Raw genomic sequence first — 25,309 nt, 5'->3', positions numbered from 1 at the left:
TAACAGGCCTAATGAGCAACCGTCAAACTTTCAGCAGGATGCAGAAGCGCCAATAGTAGCTGAAGGTCGTTAGTGTCAGGAAGCGCTCAGTGTGTGCGAGCGCCATCGCTTGTTGTGTTACTGACTTTCGATGTGCTGAAATTTCCATCTGTCACTCCTTTAAAGTTAACAAGGGCTTCAGTGAGGAGTGGCTTGCTGTGAACTCAGGCAAATTTTCAGAGCTCCAGTGGAATCCTTTCCTGCACAGATTGTGATCCAGCTGTAAAAGACGACAGGCTTCAGGTTGTCTGTCAGTGCAGAAGCAAACTCAAAATGTAAATTGGATTTAGTCGTGATGTACATGCTGGCTGTTGCTACCTTTTATTTTCCTATTAAATGGGAACGGTACGTCGCAAAGTAGACGACTCCACAGAATGCTGCCGTCTCGTTTTTCAGTGCTTCCAGAAAGCCAGCCGTACACTCTAAATCAGAACCACGGGAGGTCAGTTACTGAGAGGAATGAAATTGTTGATCAGGCATAGTGTTTGAAATTGGTTTTACGTCTGAACATTTGGTCATTTTGCTGCCTGAATCGTCTGCCCACGCGTACAGCCGGGTCGCTCGGCTCCCTCCGTCTCCGCCGTAGTAACTAAGTGTTTCATGTGTGATGATGTCAGAGTGGGCCTCCGCAGACCTTCAGCAGAAGGTACAACAGAAGTGTTTTGTTGAAGTGTGAATCAGACTGTCGAATATTGTTGAAATACAAGAGCCGCACTATCTGTAAGGGTACTATAGGTCCCTCTTTGGCAAAAACAAACCCAACACATTTCTTCACAACCTGTTATGTTTAGGACAGTCCTTTGCCACTTGCCTAAAATCGGTATTTCCAACAGCGTATGTCCTTGTAGGTAAAACAACTTTCACTGAGCTCTCACTGGGTTCTAGAAATCCTTGAAAATGCTTGAATTTTAAAGTGGCCTCTCTAGGTTTGGAAAGTGCATGAATTTTGGATGCAGTGCTTGAAACAAAACGCACTGCTTTCGTAACAAATCGCTATCTGATTTAGCCGTTTGCTTTGTAGACACAAAAACCCCCAAAAAACTAAGCAGAGCCCAAATCTTTTGCTGGAGCAGCACAGCTACATCCACGTCGGCTTCCAGCAGCCGGGCATTACCTCTCTGCTCGTTTCTGCATTGTCTGATCAAGCAAATAAAGGGCACTTACACCTACTCAAGTCATTGGAAGTTTGATTTTCAAAGAGCATTGATTGATGCTTCAGTGTGTTATCAAGGCTTCAAGAAAAACAAAAAAATGGGCATAAAATGGAAGATTTTTCTTCTTTTGGGTTGCTTGTGTCTGTTGTCTGCTCCAGCAGGTTTGATTTGATGGGGAACTTGATGACAAGTTAAATTGTGGAGTTCTCCCTCTCATTTGCCTGTTGAATTGTATCACAAAATACAGCTTTGAACTTGTGATTTCATACGACGAGGAAGTAAAAAAAGACCCGTTTTTAGTGCACATTAACAGCTTTAGCTTTCGCAGTTGATCACCAGAATTTCCAGAGATTCACCGACAAAATTGTCGAAAAGTGCTTGAATTAGACTTTTAGAAAGGTACAAGCAGTCTGCGTTTCAGTAATTACCTTCAGCTGGAGGGTCAACAAGTAACGGCAGCAGTAATTCAAGGATTCAAGGAACTTTTATTGTCATGTGATGTTGATTTAGTGCTCAGACTTGCGTTGTTCCTTATGTTGAGTGTTTGCTGCTGGAAGTAATGTTTCAGTCATTCTGTTGAGTGGTTGCTCAGGGTTTAGACACACACAGACACACACACACGCCGTTACACCACACACTCACGCTCACTTTCGAGGCGCAGGTGTTTATTTGCATTTTGACTTGTGTGTAATTTCTGAACAAGTTTTGGGCATTTATACATTTTTTATAACGATGTCAAATTAAAAAAGAATATTCATTGCGGAAAAAACTTTTTTCCATGACACAACGATAAAGTTGTGGAAGGTTAAAGCCTCGCAGACGGCATTGAAAACACACTCCCTTTCAAAGAGTCACACAAAACTGCCATTAAAACACCAACGGCTCCAGAAATTGATTCGAACTGAGTTGCAGAGCCACACCTTTGACCTTGTTTAAAAATGGATGTTTCAGAGGGACTGAAAGAGTTTCTGCAAGTTGATCTTCTTTGTCAAGATGTGCTCTGAGGCGACTGCCTGCGAGGAGTAGCTTACTGTGGTGAAAGGGTCACTCTGTGATGCAGTCCTTTTCTTTGTACTGCCTGATCGTGGCCACGGGATTAAGTTCAAGGGGTGTAGTCTTCTTCTTGCTTTTCTGGAACTTGTACCAGGAAGTAGTTTTGAATGAGGGGATAGAAAGTTTGCATCTGCACAGAGAAACATACGCAGCCTTGTGTCTATCTGTGTGTAGACCCCATTTGCTTGTTGTGTGAAGGGACATTTTTTTGGGGGAGGGGGGGGTAGATCTAGGTCTCCAGCTGCTGGAAGCCACTGATTGGCCCAGCCAGAGGGTGTGGAGTGCCCCCGACAACACAAAGCTCACAGCTCAAATCCCTCATTGGAAGAAGCACCCCTATCTATGTTATTGCTGATATGAATGCGTCTCAGTGCTGTAGCCGGATCTCTGACTCTTTCATTGGCACTCTGTTGTCGGTTAATCCTTACACCCCCTGAGTAACGATTAAACCCTGAGGTAGAACGTCAGGTTTGGAGCGAGGAAGACTCAGTCATGCAGCTGGTGCGCTCCTCACCTGACAATATCGGACCCTCCCGGATACTTTGTGCCTCTAAGGGCTGCGTGTGTGGATTAATCAGTTTGCCCTGTGTTTTGGGTTCTCTGGCATCACTTTTTGTATGCGTGTGTGTATACCTGAATCATCTGAATCCTCTTACTCTGACTCATTGCTTGCTGGAGGCTCCTGAGATAGAATTACTTCTGCAGTCTTTCTCTAAAGCAACAATGTTTAGGATTGGCAGCTACGTGACTGCGTGTTTTGTGTTTAGTTTTTTTTTTTTTTCCTCCTGTCTATCTCTCTTTGTGTATTCATGTTTGTGCTATTCTAGGTCTTCATCAACAGGTGCCAGTGTGGGGCTGTGTAAGTAGGACAGTCAGTGGCAGCAAATGTGGTCAAAATGAGTGAGAGAAAGATGGGAGAGTAATTGAGCGTACACAGCAAAATCATCGGATTATGGAAAAAAAAGGAAGAAGAGAGAGTGTTGGCTGAACCTCAACCCTCCTACCTCCAACTGAATGTATGGAGAGGGAGATGTGTGGAAGCCAGGCAGCGATTCTCAAGGCATTGTGCGCTATCGAGGCACACAAGGAGCATGTTAATAATGGATGCTGGCCTTCTTTGTAGTGACATCAGCGATAATGCAGTACAAAGAGTGATTATTATGAATGCAGGCATACACAGAATTTACATGAAGCCTTCCGAGGTGTCAGAAAGTCAAAAAACATGCCCCAGCTTTTCAGTCAGGTTAAGATCCAAACTTTGACTTCGTCTATGCAGCGCTGTGCACCTTGTTTTTCAGCGATTTTGTTGGAGATTTGTCATAAAAAACAGCCCATCTGTAGCTGTCGGACAGACAGCGGAGCAAACATCTGCGCTTTGGACTCGTCTGTCCAGTGGACCTGGTTCCAGAAGTCTGGTTTGTTCAGATAAAACGTTGCAAACCTAAGCTGTGCTGCCATGTTCTCAACCCTTCCAACAAGCTGTGTTCGGTCTTTTTTTTTTCTGACTGCACTCTCTTGTATTTTAACATTTAACTGCTAAATGAGGCCTGTAGAGTCTGAGATGTATCTCTTGGGTCTTTTGCAGTTTGTCTCAGCAAGTTCACCACAAGGTCAGACTGTGCAGTGCTGAGCCGACTCCTCAGTAATAATATTGAATATTTTGCCCTTTTGGACAATCCTTCTGTAGAAGGACTGCCAACACACACTCAACTGTGGAATGATGGACTCCAAATAGTTTGTAAAATGGCCTCATAACCCTTCCCAGATTGATGGACAGCAACAATTGCTCCTGTAAGAGCTTTGCTTATGTCTGTCCTCCTTGGCATTGTGTTAACACACATCTGAAGGCTCCAGATCAGCAAACTGCCAAAACCTCTGCTTTTAGAGAAGTGCTTAAATCTGCTGATGATCAATTAATCAGGTGGATTTGATGAGAAACTGCTGGTTGCTACTTGCCCTCTTAATTCCTGTGCAATCAGCAAGGATTTACTACATTTTTACACTCTGCTGTTGCATTTTGTCTTAGTTTTTGTAAAAAAAAAAAAAGAAAAATGATGTGCTCCATCATGTGTTGTTCATTTAAGGCTGTATTTACCCGAATGTTTTTATTTTTTCCAGGATGTCTCGATGTAAAACATCTCTGTTTCACATTAGTTAAAGATCAGCGTACAAAACATTCAGGACACGTCCTCTCATTTGGCCCGGCGCTGATAATCATTTTCGCTGTTTAAAATGACAAATCTTGCCTGTGGCAGATCTTATCGGTTGTTACTAATTAAACATAATTCTGTGAATAACTTAATGACCAGCCAAATTAAAATGAGGCCATCGTGGTCCCCCCCCTACAGTCTATAACTGCTGTCTGTACTCTGCCAAACATTGTTTATTAGGTTTGAAAATAGAAAAAGCTTCGCTCAGTAGCACTGCGAGTTTCTGTGATCCCAAAACAACTCGAGCATTCCACTTCAACTTTTTTAGTTTCGTATCTATAATGGCAGCGGATCTGATCTGATCCATAGATGTGAACAAGGACTTCCCTTGTTTTTACGAAGTAGGTCATTGTTAAAATGTTGTATCCTACAGCTTTTATACTCATCTGTTGGGTGTTTAATGGGCAACCTTAACACCCAAGTTGCTCTAAAAACACAAAAACAAATAAGGCATCCTATATGAGCACATCCAAGGGGGAAAAAAGGCATTACATCGTTAATCTGGGTTGGAGTTGAGGAGACTGTAAAGACAAACTGTTGCACTGTACCAGTTCTGCTGTGTGTGTGTGTGTGTGTGTGAGAGACACCACAGTGTCACCAGTATTTGACAGCTGGACGTATCCTGACGACGGAGCAAAATTCACCTGCCCTCACTCTCTCCCTTATTCTCCTACAACTCTATCCTAATCTTTTCTCTCCCCTCTTTTCAGACTCACCGCAGGTGAGCGCTGCTTCGGCCCTTATCTCCCACCATTTTCCCTTGTTCTATTTTGGCACTCGCTGCCCCCTCCCTGCCTCCTCTACCACCCCCCCCCCCCCCCCACCCCCCCCCCCACCCCCCCCCCCCCCCACCCATATCCTCTGTCCATCTCTCCTCTCCAAAGAGTAATTATGACATATACTGCGGTAGAGATAAATGACAGTGCTGTCCTGTTGGGATAATTGTGCCAAAAAAAAAAGAGACAGAATTGACAAAACAGAAGGAAATTTTTGACAAAAATTACATGACCTTCAAACTTTGGGAAAGATCGACCTTTTGGGTGCTCTTTTACGTGGTTATGTTGTAAGATAACGATTCATCCTCTAATCTACATATTAAGATGCGTATTACATGTGTGACGGTTGTCCCCTCACTAAGCAACTGCCAAGCCTTTCCTTCTGGCTGTGCCGCTACCTCATGCCAAGCTACTAGATCTCTGTCCAATGCCGGTTGAAGGGGCTGCCAGACCCCCTGTCTACCCTCACGTCATGGGTCCCAATGGCCCAGAAGATGGGAACAGTTGTCAGGCCGGTGAAACCAACAAGTTTTAACAGGGCTTGTTTTGTGTAGCGGCCTGATGCAATAATTAGATTGTTTTCGTGGGGAGGTCTGTTAGACAACACGTCACGGTCTTCTTTAAGCCAAAGAGCATTCCATTTGGACACTTGACATGTTGGCATATAACACGGCTGTAGCGACTCAAATTCGAACCAGTCACATAATTAAAAAGAGCATGATGTTTCTGCATACTTTTGATGTATAAACAACCTGTAGTCATTACCAACAGGATTTTGCTGATTGGCACCCTCTTCTCAGTTTGCTATTTGTTGTTTATGTCACTCCTGCTGCTACTGTTTGAAATACACAGCAAACCAATTAGCCACATAACTTCCGATTGGACTGAATAAGACCAGGATGTCAGATGGGAGTAAAATGGCTCCGTGCAAGGAGCATAACCTGCCTGCTACGAGTAAAACACAAATATGAATGGACATACAGTAGGTCCTTGTATCATTTCCCAGTTATTATGTTTTCATGTGTATTTTGGTGTAGATTTTGTGTGTCTTAGAGATTAGAGACGATCAGTATCTGTCTGGATTTCTAATACTGAACACACTTATTTAACCTCATATGCACCTTGTATCTGTGTGTGCTTGGTTCTACATACTGGGGGTGTGTGTTGGTTTCTGTCAGTTTCTGTAGACCTAAATGAGTTCACCATGAGTGCAACCTGCATTTTGAAAGTTTAAGGTTAAACTTAATCATCATCTGCCATTGGCCTCAGACTCCTCCATCCCTGTCCATCCAGCCATGACACCTCCACTGCCTGCATAGGCTTTCGCTCTTGAGTTGTTTGATTAATGCACCCCTGTAGAGAGGAAATTCTCTAAGTGAAAGGATCTCTTAGGGTAAGCAATCAGAAAAACAAAATCAATTAAAGTTGTTGGCTACAGAGAGACCATGCTGGGATTCTTAAGTTAAAAAAACAAACAACAAAAAACAAAACCGAAACGTAATCTTCTTAAACGATGACAGTAAAGGAAGTGAAAACACAAATGGAACTAATTAAGGACATTTACATCAGCATTTATCCCCAGAGAGGTGTAGCCTTCAGTTTTCTGAGCTGTGTCGTCTGTGGCAGACATGTTCATGGTGGGTTAATTGAAGTCAGGGGGATTAAACTGCCTCTGCCATGATCTCTCCACTCTTTTCTACAAACACCTTTCAGTATGCAATGAGGTGTGTGTGTGTGTGTGTGTGTGTGGTAGGTATAAAAAGTTTGGAGGACTCCCCTTCTGATAAGGTCCACCTTGGGGGTTAGCTCTCCCATAGATCACTCTCCCTGCCCCAAATGGGAAATTGATTTCCTCCGTTTTCCTGCTTTTCTTCACTGAGGCTAATTAGAAATTCCTTAGCAGCCCACCTTTAAATTAAATATGAAAAGAATACACTGTTTTAGGGCCACCTTGGTCTTTTCTAGATCTGTAAAGAATGCTCTTCTTTACATAACGTTCCCCCTCTGTCTTGGCTCTAGTACTCCCTGTTCACTGTTGTATAAATCTGAGTCTGGATATTAGCTGCTTGCTGGAACGGTGTCTACATTTGAATGCTCTCCTGGTGGTTTAAATCAAGAGTGCGAGTCCCCTGGATGTAGTTACAATCAGCATCGCTTCCGCTGTTTCATTCATCTGCTGCTTTTTCTCATCACAGTGCTGCCATACGTTGTGTTTTGTGTGTGGAGGGAGCTCAGAATGCATTAGGAGAGGAGAATGTGACAATGGTGAGGGAAAAAAATTGAGGAACAACGAGCTGAGAGCGGCGAAAGGAGGATTGAGGAGCGGAAATGGGGAGGTGATGGAAAGGAGAGAGTTATGAGGGAAAATGAGGGCAGCCAAGCAAAAGATTGAGAGTCGGAGCTTAGGACGGACAGCTAAAGTAAACTGCTGTGAGAGAGATGCAGGTGGCAAGCAACGGATAAAAAGAAAGAATGAGGGGAAAAACTGCAGATGGGATAGTAGAAAGAATTGTGTTGGTGAAGAATAGTTATAGTGAGAGGAATAAGCAGATGAGTTTACACCACTGATAGAAGCAGCTAAAGGCCAATAGGAAAGCAGTATAGCTGCAGATGAATTCTTCTTTTAGGCCACCTTTCCTCATTCAGGTATTTGTTCCCATTTTATATCAGACTGAACCTTTTTAATGCTCATCAAACCCTTAATTGCTGCCTAACATTGTCTGGGCAGAAGATTAAGGGGAATGGGACTTTAGAAAAATGTGAATGTCAGAAAAGCATCCTTGCTCATTGCTGCTGGTATGATCAGTGGTGGGCCTGTGTTTACTCAAGCGAGTCTGATAGTTGTAGTTCTAAGCAGGTGTAGCCACATGGGATCCGGTTGGGACAAATGACTTGGGTGTTGCCGCAATTAGTTGTCCCTGCATAGACACTTAGGCCTGTATGAGAAAGTACTAACAGCTGTGAATACATGGACTGAGGTGCTAAATCTGAGTGGAGATGAGGGATAATAAATGGCCTTTTTGGGGTGAAATGTAGAATTAAACATGAATTATATATAAAAAAAAAAAAAACCAGATCATTCTCGATAAATGTGGTTGGATTTGGATTTGCCGGTGTTCATATGGACATTTTTAGCTTTAATTTTTTTTAACTCTTATTTGCTTTACTAATTCATTTAAATTCTACAGTAGTCTGTACATTAGATACAGACTACTGCTGCACTATATTGGAAAAAAACTGGCATGGCAGTATTTAGTCTTCCATGTGATATTTCCACATGGAAGATGAGTGAGCAACTTCAGAAGCATTGTTTGGAAAGAATAAGTCATTCTAGAATGATTTGGAGGGCTTTATTTGTTAAATGTATCCGCACGGAACATAAGAATAAAACTTGGGAACTGTCCTTTCTTGAACTTTGGTACTAGAGATTAGGTGCTTGGGCCAAACACCGGAGAGGAAGCCCCTGTTTCTCCTGCTTAGGGGCTGTCATTCATGCTCCCCTCTTTGGGAATGAGGCTATTTCGAGGTTTGTGGCAGAGCTGTCTACGCAGGGAGAGAAGGCTGCTGAGGCGCTCCCACTGTGCGTAGGAATCTGTCAGTGGGGGAGAGGATGGGTTCACTCGCCCCATCCCTATGGCCACAGGGAGGAAGTCAGGGACCCTCTGGCAGACGGAGCAGGAAGACTGCTGGATGTCATAGGAAGCAGTGCTTCTGCTGTTAGTGGAAGAAATAAACTCATTAAACTCTCAAATCTGTTGGATTTCTTTTTGCAAGCAAATTTTCTCCTGGTCCTCATTTCAGTGCGAGCTCACAGTATCACACGATTACTCGATATGTTTTGGGATGTTAAGATAAAAGCTTTGTGTATCCATGAACCTTCAAGACTTTCTTCCTGCTATAACATAATCTGCAAATCTTATAGATTATTTACGGAAAATTACAAAGTCTTTTTGGGGGGGAGTTGTAAAGGGAAGTATTTTATTTATTTAGCCTTGGCTGACACCTCATGTCCTTTAACGGGGCTGCTTTGCATGCGGACTTTGCTCTTTCGATGCTGAAGCGATGCATCGTGCAGCCAAAATCTGTCCAATACGTACTTGACAGTTATCGATGAAGCCTATTGTTTAATCAAAGTTTGAGAAGGAGATCAAGTAAACTTCTTCTTCCCTTTTTGTCCCTTTTCAAAAAGATGAACCGTGATATGAAAAGATGTGACACCATTTTCCCTTCCGCATTGTCTCCCTATTCCCACTATAAAAACAAAGCCTCGTGACAAGCGACGCTGTCAAATGTGCATATGGTGAACTTGTGTGTGTGTGTGTGTGTGTGTGTGTGTGTGTGTGTGTGTGTGTGTGTGTGTGTGTGTGTGTGTGTGTGTGTGTGTGTGTGTGTGTGTGTGTGTGTGTGTGTGTGTGTGTGTGTGTGTGTGTGTGTGTGTGTGTGTGTGTGTGTGTGTGTGTGTGTGTGTGTGTGTGTGTGTGTGTGTGTGTGTGTGTGTGTGTGTGTGTGTGTGTGTGTGTGTGTGTGTGTGTGTGTGTGTGTGTGTGTGTGTGTGTGTGTGTGTGTGTGTGTGTGTGTGTGTGTGTGTGTGTGTGTGTGCGTGCGTGCGTGCGCGCGCGCACAAAGCAGCTGTCTCACCATGCTCTCACTCGCTGTACTTCAGTGCATCCCTGAGTCTGTTTGTGTGCCTGTTTGTGTGTATTTGTACCTTCGTGCACGTCTAAGGGAGGGAGCTCTCCGTGGGGTTTGCTTAACTAAGATTAATTGCACCTAATCCACTGTGCCAGGTGGAACACTGACCGTAGCGTGGTGCACTCACACAAACACACACATGCTCACAAATGAGGCTCACACATCCCATTACAGCCTTGCTGCTGAAAATTAGCCCCGCGCTTCTCTTCACACCCTGGACCAGACCACAACTCGATAGCACCATTTACTCCCCGACAAGTCGCACATTTATCACTGCTCCATTTTTTCCGACAGATGAACGGACGGTCGGACAAGCCGCTGTGGCAGGAGGACAAGCTATCTGCTCTCTCGCATCAGCTCCAGCTGGTCCTGACGAAACATAGGTGTTTGTCCTCTTTTCTCTGTGGAGAAAGAGAGGGAAAGATTGCTTCGACTTTTGTCTTTGACAGTCGTATTCGTGGTGCCGCTTCTCCAGGGACAAATAGTAGAGTGTCGGAGTTAATTGGAAAGGAAGTGGCCCGGAGTCTAAGATGTATTTAAACTACGCCATGATACAGAAAAGTTGGTTAGCAGCACAAATGAACAGCATTCAATATTAATTAGTTGGTAGGCTCATCTGCTGGGCGAAGTCACCCTGAAAATAAAGCCTGCACATCCTCTTGATGCTGAAAAAAGTTTGATTGGCCTCGTTGATTGAAATTTGTTGGTTCGGTGTGCTGGAAATATGGATTCAGTTTGATTCCCAGTTCTATTTTGATAGCAAACTTTCCTCTTTAAGCCGTGTGCAACTGTTTAAAGTCCATCATGAAAGATGGATAATTATTATTTGTCTAATAACTGATAATGAAATGGGCACGATCGACTCATGAGTCATCATTTTCTCCTCTCCCCAGCCTGACCCTTTGACGATCGATGGTCGTGTCACACACCAGCCGCTTTGTTCTGCCATCTCTCCGTCGCACTCCTCACATTGATTGTTTTATTACACTCACTTTACAAATTGCATTCTTTGCTGAAAGACGGGGAACTTCCTTCACCCTCTTTCTACCTTTCACTCGTCCTCCTTTCTTCTCTCCTCTTCACCGCCCTGTGACTGTCTCTCATGTACATCATTATGATGTTGAGCGGTTGTCCTCTTTAATCATGTCGCTGTGTCATCATGCATATGAAGTATTAATACCACTGTCTCCCAGCTTTCTTTCTTTCCCCCTCCCGTCTCAGTCCTGTCAGATGAACTAATTCTCCATCAGCACCACAACTTAGTAATTCATGTAATTCATTTGAGATTTATTTTCCCGTTGCTTATGTTCTCAGTATTGTTTATCAGTCACTTTTAGGGACATGTTCCAACCACTTATCTGTTCTTAAGCTTTGATTTGAGTTGCAATTAATTAATCATTTGCAGTTGCCTGTTTTAATCCGTCACCCTTTGATTATTAGTTACCTCAGATGTGACACGAACATCATTTTCAGACATTACAGCTCATCTAAACAGGGTCTAGCAAGATCTTGCAATTTACTTGGTGAGTTTACATCTTCATTTTTTAAAATCTTTGCCTCAACTCTGAGCTGGCCTTTTACAGGCAGAGTTAAGCGAGACTGGTCCACATACAGCAAAGGAGCGAGGCACGTTCAAGTTATTTTTGGCCGATCGCAGATGAAAATAAAACAATGAAATCATAGGTTGGTCGCATGTGATTTCCTTTGATGCTGACCATGAATTCCCTTATGTAGAAACCCCGTCTTTAAAGATGTTCATCTGTTAATTAAGGATGCTCCAACCGACTGAACCCTGATCATTATCAGCTGATATTTGTTATCAGTAATTTGATCCGTGGTCACTAAATAGCCTGATAGGATGTGATGATCGGCTGTTTATATATTATATATATTATATATTATTGTCTTTGCATGGGGAGGAGAGCAGCAGTATCTCGGGTGAAGCCTTACGGAGGGAAACATAACTACTCAGAGTTGAGTGTAGTTTAGTTAAATGGGCCTAACTTGTATTTATTTAGAGCTGTGGAGGTTTATCATCCTTAAATTTACTATCCATCACTATCGATTACAACCGTACGCAAGTAAATGGCACTAATAAAAAAAACACGTGTTCACCTGATCATGGCGGCACCACAAGCTGCAGACAGCTTTTTTCTTTTTTCACTTCACTGGAGTTGAATATAGGCTCTTGTCTTATCATAAGTTCAATAAACATTCCCACTTGATTGTTAACCTGTCTTAAATGAAACTGGAGACCGCTACTTTCCTAACTGCAAATGAACACATGGCTAATTGGCGTATGGGTACAGACATTATCGGCTGGAGCTGCACAAACGATGCTGCGTTCAGTGTCGTTGGACAGCAGTAACTCTAATCTGTTCCCTGCAACCGAGAACAGTCTGGTCTATAAGTTAAGATATAATCCTCATTTTGCCCCCTGATAAATCAGTTGCTGTCAAATCAAGATACCATCTACTCTATAAGTGTAATAGTTAATATAGAACATGGTTAGAAAATGGTATGTTTATTACATTCCAAATCGAAGGCTCTAAACGCACCGTGTGTTTGGTCCTCTGTTCAGCAATCAGTGATCAGCCCCAAAGTCCTGATTAGAGCTCCCTTGATGTTGTCGTGTATAAGTTTATTTGGCTCGCTTCAGAGAAACTGTGAGAACGTTAAGCTTTACATCAGGTTTGAACAGGTAGCGACTGAGCTTGCAGTGTTTGTTGGCTCACAAATGTGCAGCAGGCATGTGTTGTGCCAGCGGGACACGAGAAGCACGGTCAAGCAAACGCTGCAGTGAATGAACACCGTCAACCTCGGCAATAATTTCAACTTTCGAGGCTGAAATATTTTCAGATAAGTTTGTTTTTGCTTTAGTCATTTTCAATGTCCTGTCTGTTGGGAGTAATTGGATCCCCTTCTTTCCATTTATTGTGCCAGCATTATTATCGCTCTCTAATCCAATTACCTTCCAGCTTGTGCGCGCAGACTTTCCCCTTTTAAAATAAATTACGATGACTTAGGAATGCAGATTAGCAATGACACACCGGGTCTTCAGAAGTTTCTGACTCTACAGATCACTGCTGCTTTGTAATGGACTCGGGGAAAAGGGCATTTACATTCTCAGGTATTCTTCATTCCTGTTAAGGGAATCCAGGGGAGAAGCGAGGTTAAAGGAGGACAGGTCAAAGGCACTGAAACCGCATGCAGAACGAGCAGAAAATATCAAGGCCCTCAGACATTTCTGTTTGTTTGGTCTCCATAGGAAACAGTAGTAAATGTAGTGTTTTGCTTTCCTGCTTATTGGGTTAAGTCATGACAAGTGTATGAGTAAAATACTTGGTGCTTGGCACAGAATCTTTAAAACAACGCAGCAAAACTAAACGTGTGAACATAATTGGTAAGAGCTGCGTTGTTTTTACTTTGCTGAACAGATTGAAGTGCCGCAAAGTAAACGACTGTCTGAATTTAGAGCATCCCCAAAAAAGAAAAAGGGACGTCAGCTGTGTTGATGGGTCAACAGTTTAGACTCATTAAATCATGTTGCCGTGCCATGTTGATTCCTGAGGGTTAGGTTAGGGAAAAAATAGATGAATAAATGCAAAAAGCAGCTGTCAAACCACACTGTTCTTCACTCGGCGACACAGTGGCAGAATATGGTGTTTTTAAACTGTAATGCGCCTTAACTTTTTATTTTGTTTTTCTTTCGGCTCTGAAGTATTTATGAAATTCAGACATGTGCATGATTCGCTGTCACCTCTGAGCTCCACGAGCAGGGAAAAAGAGAACAGTCCCGCCAGCCTCCTTTGTTGTTTTTTCGTTGTTGATTTGGGGAAGAATGCTGATGGACCAACGAAAAGATATAAGGCAAGGAACCAAACCAACCATGTGACTAAAATGACATTGGACACCTTTTCTTAGTTTTAAGGCAGAATGTCTGTGATCTAAAACCCAGCTTTGAAAAATAAAATGCTCACCAGTTCCCTGAAATTGTCCTTGATTAATAGTCCAATCGAAAATTTGAAACATTGACATGCGATTCTTTAAAGTCCTCTACAAAATGAAATGTTAATTTTAGTCCAGGTTTTATTGGCCCATCTTTCCTCATCATAAACGGTTCAGATCCTCTACTTGCCGGATTCAAAAGTAGAGGCAGGAAATGGAGGGTAAAGGAAAATATAGCTCCCCAGGTTTTAGACATTTGGCATCATTCTTTTCTATTACTCATCTGCTCAACTTGACGTTGGTGGATATAAACTTCAGGCAGCGTTTGTGTGCAGGCGTGTCGGCGCGTGTGTGTTAAACCACAGCAGGCTTTCCAGGCAAGGCCCGTCAGGTTGTCAAGGTGGTGATTAGAATGTGTTGTGACACACAGTTATGTGCATCCACACTCAGACACAAGAACACACTGAAATGCATCTCTGCCTGCACACAGATGTTGTGGCCTGCAGCGGCATACAAGGTCCATTGCTGTTCACCTCTTGTGTCATTGAGTATTAGAGTATGGACTATCTGTCTGCTCCGTGGCACACGTACACACTGTGATAGTGCCTTGTTGATTATAACTCTTAACATTACATCCCAAGGTGAGGTGTTTTGCTTCTGGCTGATAAATCCCTTCACTCCGCCACACACACACACACACACACACAGACAGACAGAAACGCACAAACCCACACAGACACACACCCTCTTTTGGCTTTAGATGCACATCATGCAGTGCATGTCATCCCAAGGCTTGACACACCATGCACGTTCCTTTTCCACTGAGTCTAAACATGCAGACCTGGCCACGCACAAAAACACATAGTTGCTCTTCCTGAGCTTGAGCTCACACTCGGTATCATGTCTCGCTTCCATCCCCATTTTCTGTTCCCTTTACTTAGCTCAGGCTCTCACACATTCTCCTTTAAACACACATTCACTTAGTCTCCGTCTCATGTAAACACACCATCCCCAGCCCTTCCTCCGGCACACACACACACACACACACACACACACATATAATCAAGCAGCACTAAGGGAATGTGTAGTCTCATTCTCCCCGTCTGGCCTCGGGACTGGGATTGATTGATAGGAGAGGCAGCAGGGCAGCAGAAGTGACTGAGGAATAGCAAACAGGGTGCATGTTACCACCTCCACACCTTGAAGATGTTGTCGAATTGACTATTCTCAGGCTCATAATGCTGTTGTCTACACAACATTGCCAGCTGCATTGGTAATGCAACAATATAGAGCTAGAGGTCCTTGGAATGGCTCTTATAAAGGCTGTCCAATGTAACCGTACACTGTAGCACCTGCTTACTCAGGTTGAGCAGCGTTGACCAACCATCTGCTTCTTAGTGGTTAGTAGAGAGGAATAGACCATTGTTTATATGACCGTAACCAGCACTTAGACACACCCCTCAACTCAAATTATCCTTCATTTCATATGAAAGCTTGACTTTGTTGTGTATGGAGCCTTAATCCAATGATATTATTGTTCTGCTCACTGTCCATTTTATACCTTCCGTTCTATCTTGTACATTTTATTAAGCAATAAGAATAATTCTTTTTTAAAGCTTCGAGCCTCTAAACTGAGAATATTTTAAAAGAATTTTTTTTTTTTTTTATTGTTTGCAGCTAAAGAAAATAGCTGAAGAGTTTTTTGTTACCAATAGGAGATTACATGGTGGTGAAAATGATTCTTTTTCTTCACACTTGTCATTTCACTCTCCAGGTTGTTAGCTCTCCAGAGGCTTTACTACTACCACCGCAATATATTGTGCAGCATTCACACCTGTGATGGTCACTGAGATTGTTTTGCTTTTATCCCACCCCCCCCATCACAGCTATAATTCATGGTTTATGAACAAACAAGGTAGTGATCCTGTGGCATTTACAGGGCTCTGTGCTTTGTATTAGATCTTAGGTGGATGAGCTGGCCGCCTGCCACAGGCCTGTTGTCTCCCTCAGCCATCAGTACCTCAGTTTAGGCTCTCAGGCTGAAAGTCATTTGATTGTCTTCATGTCATGTGTTTCTTGATTTTGTTTCTTGGCCTGAGTACAGCGTGTAGTGCTTTGTTTGATAGTCTGCATGTCTGTTTGAAGTTCATGTGAAAACTGTGTCACCCATATGAGTGAAGTGCAATTCGATCAATGCAGAGTCAGGCCTCTATGCAGTATTCTTGAATATTTTAATCAACTGGCCTTTACAAGTGTACAGCCTTTATTTCTTGCTTCCAATCTGCCGGTCAGCCGGAGCTTTGGTATATATCATGTGGCTTTTTTTGGGAGGACTCACAATCCATGATCTCATAACAGATTTAGTTACTAGTTATTTAATTCCATAAAAACGTACAGGCCCAACTCTGCAGCCAGCCCAGTCTCTTAGAACATTGTAGACCAGCCGGGCTGAAACATTTTATAAGTTTAGAACCTGCAGATCACGACGTTGCACACAGTGGGTTTATACAAGTATGGGTTAAAAGTTGCTGGTTTAAATAATTGAGGAGTGATGGCTCAGTGTTTTTCTATTGCTGTTGTCAATGTTTCAGCCTTCAACTTCTGCCTTAGAGAGTGTCTGCCCAATTTCCCTCCTAATGATGGGGTGTTGGGCCTGTTGTATGCATCAGTGGTGCTTGAAAGGCAAGGACTCAAACTGAGAGACGTGAAAGTGTAGAGAAAAATGAGCGGGTTAGGTGGCAGACGGTCTTTTTAGTGTGCTGCTGGCTTCTTCTGGACCATGCAGCAGAATAACTCTGTCCATCAGCACCACCCTCTCTCATACTCGCCTTCATCCTTTTGCGTCCTCTGGCACTTGTCTCTTCCGTTTCATGTTTTAACTCTCACCTACTTCTCAAGAGTCGGTACAACATACTTGAATCTTCTCCCACCTGCTCCCCCGAGCGCCTGTTTTTCTCAGTGAGGCCTCGTACACGTAGCTCTTGTGGTTTTTCTCTTGCACACAACATCCACAACTAACAGATGCACACAGAAGGCCAGACGCCACCTGACACCCAGGTCCCCCCCCTCAAATGTCACATATTCCTTAATTCCTTTCCAATTTTCTCATCTTCCTCGTCCTCCTATTTATTTCCCAGTTCATTTACTGTGTTTACCTTGGTCTCACAGACCATGGCACTCGCTAAATAAAGGGTTAGATTAGATTAAAATAATAGATTGTTGCCTTTTGCTGTCCAAATCTAGTCGTCTGATGTTGAATTTCAAAATCGTGAGAATCTTGAGTAGTCAGCAGACCTTTGGCTTTTATTTTCTGTGCCCTGTACTGCTACAGCAGTGTGTGTGTGTGTGTGTGTTTGTAAGCAGCTTGAACTCTGTGCGGTGAAATGATTGTAAGTGATCAAATGGAAAAAGGATCAAATGGTAAAAGGGTCCAATTCAAGTCTTTAGAAAAAGGCTAACTGAGAAATGTCTCTATCGTAATGATACATTTTTCTTTAGCGATTCTCACTTATTTATTTGTCTTATCTTCTTCTTTTTCAAGTGTTCTCTCTTGTTTCTCTTCAGTTTCCCCCATCTAACACAAACGTATATCTTACCGGTGACCTACACATCTCCATCTTCACTCTTTTGATATTCTTAGTTTTTTTTCCTTCTTTTTTTCACCCTTTGCTTTCCACCCTCTGTCATTTCCACCTCACTATTTCGTTCTTGTTAACAGCCCCAGCAGGAGAGGGTTGTGCTCCACAGACTGGATCTTGGGGGGCCCCAGCTGCCCAATCACAACCTGATTTATCAACCTCCTCCAGCTAGCCTGCATAGACATACTACTTTGCCCGCTTGCTTTAGTTGTTACTTACAGCGGATGAGGCAGGGTATATTTGTATTTCTAGCTGGGCATCCTTAGGATGTCTGCCATAATGAAATTGCTCTCCCTGTAATGTATCTAGCATTCTCTCCAGGAGCTGAATCCTGCCCATGTATCTACCCAGCTGTCTCCCTACCAGGATATATTTACTGACATAAAGAATGAGAGGCACACACTGGGGGATCCCAGCTGATGCTTGCTTAAGAAATCTCCACCACAACCGCTTGATAACAGACGATGAAGCCTTTTTGTTTTTCTCAGATTCAACACATTTTTCCTTTACATCATAATAGCCCTTTTCTCTCACCGTATTTGTAATGTTTCTCACATCTTCTCCCTCTGTTCACGCACCATGTCCATTTCCAGATGGCCACCAGATATTCACAGATGGGAAAAGAAAAAAAGAACGTTTGCTAATTTCAGTAAAGTTCAAACTCAGTTTTTTTTGTTGTTGTTTGTCCTATTTCCCCGAGTTTCCTTCCTCACTCTTAGTTTCTACCTCTCTTTCCCTCTAGTCCAGTACCAGATGGAGATGATGCGTTCCCTGCGTCACGTCAACATTGACCATCTGCATGTGGGCTGGTACCAGTCCACCTACTACGGCTCCTTTGTCAGCCGAGCTCTGCTGGACTCCCAGTTCAGCTACCAGCACGCCATTGAAGAGTCAGTTGTTCTCATCTATGGTAAGTAGTCCCACACTGACGACTGTTTTTAAATATGTATAACTGGATATGAATCACATTTTTAGCAATACCAGACAAGTAATTGGAACTGGAATAAAAATGGCATTACCATGCATGCTCACACCCAGCTTTTGGCATTTGGTCGACCAAGATAGTAAATGGAGACGAAAATAATACGTTTGCAATTTAAAATGACCAACACTTAAAGCACCCTACCCCTACAGTTGTAAGATGTGATGCCGCTGTCCTAACAACAAACCTCCACCTGAGCCCTGCACATGCACAGCTATACATGTGAATTTGTTGTCACACTTTAGAGGCTGAGCAAAATTAAAACGATTGTTGCATTGTATGTAATGCAGTGCTATGTATTAGGATTGCAGGTGATTTCAAAGGCTCCAAATTTCAAAGACCTCCGTGTGAAATTGGCTAAAACTGTAAGAACTTGTTTTCATGTACGTGTAAAATGGAGCTGATTCTGCTAACTGAGGCTTCACATGTGAAGCAGAAACGATAAGGTTGCAACTTACATTTCAATCTCTGACGAATGACATAACACGTTACTGTTGTAATGTTGTGTATTTCTTGGTACTTATGATAGAGAGCACTAAAGCTAATCTCTGGAGTATATAAACACGCTTCATTAGTTTTATTATAGGAATGAACCACAGCTTCTGTCCCCTCTGATTTACTGCCGACACCGAGCAGAGGGAGAAATGATCGTGATCATATTCTTGTCATGATTATTAACCTGCTGTCTATGACAGAGCCAAGCAAATCAAACACAAGTGCCGGTCAGTTTCAGTGTACTTGCTCTCCCCACTGGAAAATGTTTTGTTGAATAAGTTACATGACCACAAGTGAAAGAGGTTCAAGCAGGTGTTCAGTGGTCCCAGGAGAATTCACCAGCAACAATTACACTCTAATCTCTCGCTCACATTAGTAATGGTAAATCGTCAGTAATCCCCCCCCCCCCCCCCCCCCCCCCCCCGAAAAAAAAATGTTACCCAACTCCTAGAATTGGGGGAAAAGGGGTTGCTCAGATTCAATACAAGATACAAGGTAATAATTTGTTCCTTGTGTGACGCTGAAATGGTGCTGCCGCCAAAGAGTTGATTACAGTCATTTAGAGTTCACTGTCATGTGTTAGGCATGATTAAAGAACCTTGAGTCAAATTTAGTCTGCTTTTATCAATAGCTGTGCAAGAATAGGACTGTCACAGAGAGATCTCAAGATATTCTACTTCCCTTCACAGGCGAAGGAATCAGTCTGACACGTGTAGAAAAGCATTTACCACCAGAATGGTTCGAGTTGGATTTAATCTCGAGACGAGGCAGCATTTCACATAAACTGAGGAGCCTGAAGACTATTTATAGAAACGTTTTGTTTTAGTACAGCTCTTATTATTTTAACGTTACGTCTTCCATATTTGGACAGAGGCCGACTGACTTCAATTGGCAGGGTAGAAAGAATGGGTGGACGGTGCAGAGGACAGTCCGCTGATGTCTCAGATATTATATATCATGTCTTTATCGCCTCTAACCCCTGATCCAACTGAGCTTCCGAAGCTGATATTTGCTACAGCATGTTCCACAAGCTAGTTCCATCCACTCTGAAAATACGCAGGCTGGTTTTGATGGATGCCAAGTCGAGCTGAACAGAGCAGACGACACCCTGCTTGGACTCCAGATCTTACATTAACGTGACTTGACACGAGCGAGAAGTCTGACCGGTTGACACTCCCCACGAGGAGCGAAATTTTAGATGAAAAGTTTTATACACAAGTGCTGTGACATGAGAAATCAGTATCTCCTTCCATAACCCCTACAATTTATTTCACTGCATTGTTGTGTCTCCTATTGGCATTAGGAAGAGTGACATTCTAATTAGAAACCATATAAATGCATGACTTTCCCTGACAGAATACGCTACAGTCAGGCAGACAAAATGTCAGCCTCAGAAATATTCCACTGTGGTATGAAGCCGTGTTTCGGTGCCACGTTGGTGTCAAGACTTAACAGACTCTCGCATGGCTGGTAGCTACTAAGATCAGGCGAAATGGACGGGATATGCTTGCAAGTGTGCTTGTTAGTAACAAAAAAAAAAAAAAAAGCCCTTAGAGCCGAACAATTAATCATTAAGCTTTTAAGAGACAGCTGTTGTGAAGTCAACATAACAGAAAAAGGAAACGATATTTGTTTTAAATCATCTGAGGATTAATTAGAGATAGTTTACAGCCACACCAAGCGGATGAATTCAGAGGCTGTATGTTATATGAGATGAATAGGTGCATAATAAGCTTGATGTCGGCGTTTCACTGCTGTTTTATACATGTTCCTGATAGTACAATGAGGCTTGTTCATCAGACTTTACAAGCTGAAGACATGTAATTAAATTTTGACACCGTCAAAATGCCAGATGTTATCAAGAGTGTGTTTTCCGCGTTAAAACTTTTTAATTTGCCCAAGTTTACGCCCATCAGGTTTATGAATAGGGGAAAATGCGATTAGACGCGTCGTGACACAAAGGATTTATAAGCTCACTGACCTGGGATCTTTAATTAAAACAGCTCTTTCTTACATGGTCACTTCAAGTAAAGGGAAAACAACAAACACAACTGCTTTTTAGATGGACAGGCTTTGAATTCCATTACTTTACAAGGGAACTATGCCTGTCCCCCCCCCCCCCCCCCAAAATATATATTTAGAGAACAGATGAATACCCCCCCCCATGCATCCCTCTGATCTGGTCCTGCCAGCTGGGTGGCCACTCAAGGGGGGGCATTGAGCCTTTTCTCATTCTAAACAAGGGCTCCTGTTAATGTCAATCAATAATGCAGCACTTAACGGATCAAAGGACCCTGAAGGAATTTACATTATCTCCGTTTAAAGTCAAAGTGGAAGGGAAAAAAATTGATTTCTTTTTTTGGTTCTCTCCGTCATTAGCTCGCTGGCCATTTTATTCCATTGAAAGAATCAATCTGCTTGGTCACCGCTGGGTGAATGGCCTTTGTCCAGTGACGACTTGGAGTCACTGTGGCTTGTTAAACAAATTGGTTAAATGTGTTCGCCACAATGGTGGTTTTCATATATGTGAGGTGAGCAGTTGAAGAGCTTAAGATGGATATACACAGAGCCAGCTTTTAGGTCGAACTTATCCCTTTATTAAGTTATCGAGCAGAATACTGGGGGAGGGGGTTCCTTTGGGTTTAGGAAAGATATCTTCATTCTGGTTTTCTGGTCTTAGTGGAGGTGAATTGTGACTGTCAGTGTTGTCTGGGAGTGGCTAATTTGTAGGCAAATGGCTTGTCGGAGCTGTCAGTTGGGTAGGGAAGATGGGAAAATGTGACGCTAATATTTCAGGTAGACTGTAATTTGCTTGTTGTCAAGTCTGTTCAGTTTGAGTCAACATGCTGATAGATGATAGAGTGAATGCTTGGTGGATCATACTGAATCTAAATAGTTGCTCTTTTTGCAAACAGCCTGTGTTACTTTGCAACTTTGACACCCAGCATGACTTTAAGATCAGTCATTGGACTTGAAGCAGACTCGTTGAAGCAGTAGTCATCTGTGTTGCATCAGGAGACCTGGAACAAGGACGTTTTTGACTGGAAATCCGTGCGAGCCAGATCCTACATGATTGATGTTCTCAATTCATGCGATCATCTCCATGTTAAGCCAGACTCGTAACCCCTGCCTTTCCCAGAGGTTGCTGTAGGACTAGCAATGACCGTGTCACTAAGGCACTACTGTATACAAATTAAGCTCCCGTGCTCTCTTAAATATCCCACATACAGCAGATACAGAAGTATATTTTCATATCACTATCATCAAAAGATGGTAAAAGGTTCAAATTGCTCTTATTGAATGGGATCAACTACAATGGAGGCAACTTTGGTCAAGCACCTTTTCTTTTTTTAATGAAGCTTAACATAAACAGGAAGTCTTATTCAAAATGCTGCATATCTTATTATTTGAAGAAGCCAAAGTCAAGATTTTTGTTTGTTTTAATCCAGTACTTTTGACTCTAAATCTTTTTCCAATTCCAGACCCCATAAAGACAGCTCAAGGCTCCCTGTCTCTCAAAGCCTACCGACTTACCCCCAAACTCATGGAGATCTGCAAAGAGAAAGATTTCACTCCAGAGGGGTGAGTAGTTTCATAGTTCAGCACACAAAAAATGTGGTTTTCAATAATACGATTTTCAGGAGAGTTGAGGAACATTGTGGTTCAGAGTTTTCCCACAGTTGCTGTTCACACGTGCTTCACATTGGAAGACTTTCTTCAGGAAATGCACTCTCACGGCTGGAAATATGGGGCAGGTGTATTTATATCACACAGAGGGCGGGACATCATACAGAAATAACCCGGTGGAAATCAAATGTCTCCTTTAAAACAAGAAAATAGCAGATAAGGCCCATTTTTAAGTTGATATCAAGACTATGTATCAGAACATATCTATGACAGTCAGGAGCAAGTGGCAAGCAACACACAGGTCAGCAGAAAGGAGAATGAAGTAACTCTTACTAGAACGTGGCTGCGCATCGTCAGTAAATCCTCTGAAAGATTTGTTGCTACGTTTGTCTCACCCAGTGGTCCTCAGGAGATTCTATCAGGGGACTCTGTGGAAAAGCTCAGCAGGAAGTGAACGCAGAGCTCCAGAATGCAACCAAATTGGTTTCACATGCAACCAGAAATCTGGAGTGTGAGACTTCCTTTCGTCCTTGGTCGCACTGGTGCACCTAACATTGAATGGCTCTGTTATTATTCCCCCTTTTGTTAAGTCTGTACGCGTGTACTTTTTCCACAAACTCCCAGTCATAGAAGAAGAATATCAAGGTCAAAGCTAAACAAAGGCAGAGAAGGCGCTGGTCTTCACATCTAACTGGCTCTTCCCTGGAGATTCTTCAAGACTGACGTGTTTACTTTTGAGACTACTCTCCAAGAGCAGCTGTCCTCCGAGTGCTGCCTGTTCCACATATCCCCAGTGCCAGCTCTGAAAGCTCTAGCCTAGAGATCTCACAGCAACAACAGAGGTAACTGTTAAATTATCCATCACCCAAGATGACAAGCAGTTACCGAGCGTGAGCATCGGTGCTAGTACGACACTCGAAGCTGGAGTAAACTGAACACAAAAAGGCCAGAATGCATATATGTGTTTAGGAAAAAAACTGGTTAGGCCGGTTTCTGTAGGTTAGGTTGGATAACATGTTAAATGTGTGATGCAGTGCATCTATTGTAAAGGATGCGGTGAGAACTTGAATTGTAACAGTGCTTTTGTTATTGGTGCATCGTGCAACATTCGGAATGGAAAAGCACAAAAGCACAACATCTGAAAGACGTACACCATCTGTTGTGGTAGTTATTTGACCAACGCAGTGTTTCCCTGCAGCATTTCAATGTCGGGCTACAGCAAACTGAAGCAGTAAGGAGTCAGAGATCAGATTCAGTGTTGCTTATGATATAACTAAAGATGCTGAAAGCCTGCGAATATAGACCATTGTTTCTGCTGAGAATGTAGGTCCCTGAGATGATAAATCACGAAGCAAAGAAAGGTGCTTTAACAGCATGTGAAGAGTATGTTTTCTGTCTGTTAAAGTGCAACACAAACAAGAAGTCTGGTGTTTTTGTGTCGCTACAGACACTCCTCTTTAAGAAAGCATAAGGCCTCTTCAGACCCAGCGTTTACTCTAAGCATTTATTGATGGTTGTGGTGGAAAACAATGGGAATTAAATGGGCCTGCTTTTATATATAGAAAGTTTGTACATCCAGAAAGCACTTTTGAAGTTTTGTCCTAATATAAGTTTGTGAGTATGAGAGATGATAAAAACAGTAACTGTAAAATTATGCTAATGTGATGCTAAAGGCACCATTTATAGAGAAAAAAAGAAAAGAAAAAAGAATGGGGTGCTCCTAAATGTTGAGGCGATGCACCTAAAAGAAAAATTTAGATACACCAGTGCAAAAACTTAGTCTGGAATGCTGTGCACATCTGTGTTTGCGCATCCCACTCCTCCGAAACATCTCCAGAACACTTCAAGACTCTGCATGTGTGAAAATGGCTGAAGATGCTTCCCGAAAGTGAAAATTCTATCAAATGCATCTGTGCCTAACCACATGAGCTTACATTGCTCATCATTTAGATATAAAATCAAAATTTTAGCCCTTTGAGTCTCTTAATTCTGTTTATTCACTGCTTGCCTCATGCATCCACAGGGGAGAGATTTACTGGCAGTTGGAGATGGATGCTGATGATGATGATGATGATGATTTATCAGCTCAGCCTTGCCTGTCAAACAAATGTACCATGTTTACTCTTTTTCTGACCCCAAGGCTTATCGTAATTGCTTTTAAATTGCAGTTAAAAACGAATGTAATGAGGGGACGATTTTCCTGGCAGCTCAGGGTGTTCGAGCGCATCCACTCACACAACCGCATACGCATGAGGACGCGGCACACATGCTTGGACAAATGCAAGCACACAAGTTCAATATCTAAATCCCAGAGACAATCAGTTACAATCCACCCAGAACATATCAAATGTATATATTTTTACACCTACAAATTGTATTCGTAGGGGAAGGACAATTTAAAAGCAGTATGTCATTCCTCTTTACATTTTCCTCTATATTTCTCCACCTGTGAGTCTCCCTGCCAACCAGTCTATTATTGACCCATTGTGTTTGGCCCAGAGTCAGGATCCCTCTCATTTCTGCAGCTTTTCATTAGTTCCTATGATTTATTATGGCTCCAATCTGTCACCATCAGTGTTCCCAACAAGCCCATAATTGAAATACGGCAGATCAGGGCAGGCAAAGAACAATCTCAACACTTTACAACAATCTTGTCTGTATTCCAATGTCTTTTTCTTTTCTTTTTTCTTTTTTT

At 42.6% G+C, this 25,309-nt stretch overlaps 1 protein-coding gene across 1 annotated transcript in view; it reads left to right on the top strand.

Moving 5' to 3' along the window:
• The window catches only part of LOC140316730 (eukaryotic translation initiation factor 3 subunit H), a 50,083-nt gene that overhangs the window by 8,925 nt on the left and 15,849 nt on the right, over nt 1-25,309 (top strand). Inside the window, exons 3-4 of the mRNA XM_072394679.1 lie at nt 18,253-18,420; nt 22,470-22,569. Coding sequence (XP_072250780.1) covers nt 18,253-18,420; nt 22,470-22,569 — 268 coding nt within the window. The remainder of the gene's footprint in view (nt 1-18,252; nt 18,421-22,469; nt 22,570-25,309) is intronic.

This window comes from Leuresthes tenuis, unplaced genomic scaffold, assembly GCF_036924035.1.
Source record: "Leuresthes tenuis unplaced genomic scaffold, fLeuTen1.0.hap1 SCAF_10, whole genome shotgun sequence".
Classification (NCBI taxonomy): domain Eukaryota; kingdom Metazoa; phylum Chordata; class Actinopteri; order Atheriniformes; family Atherinopsidae; genus Leuresthes; species Leuresthes tenuis.
Note: the sequence above shows the minus strand (reverse complement) of the source record. Positions and strands in the feature narration are given on the sequence as shown.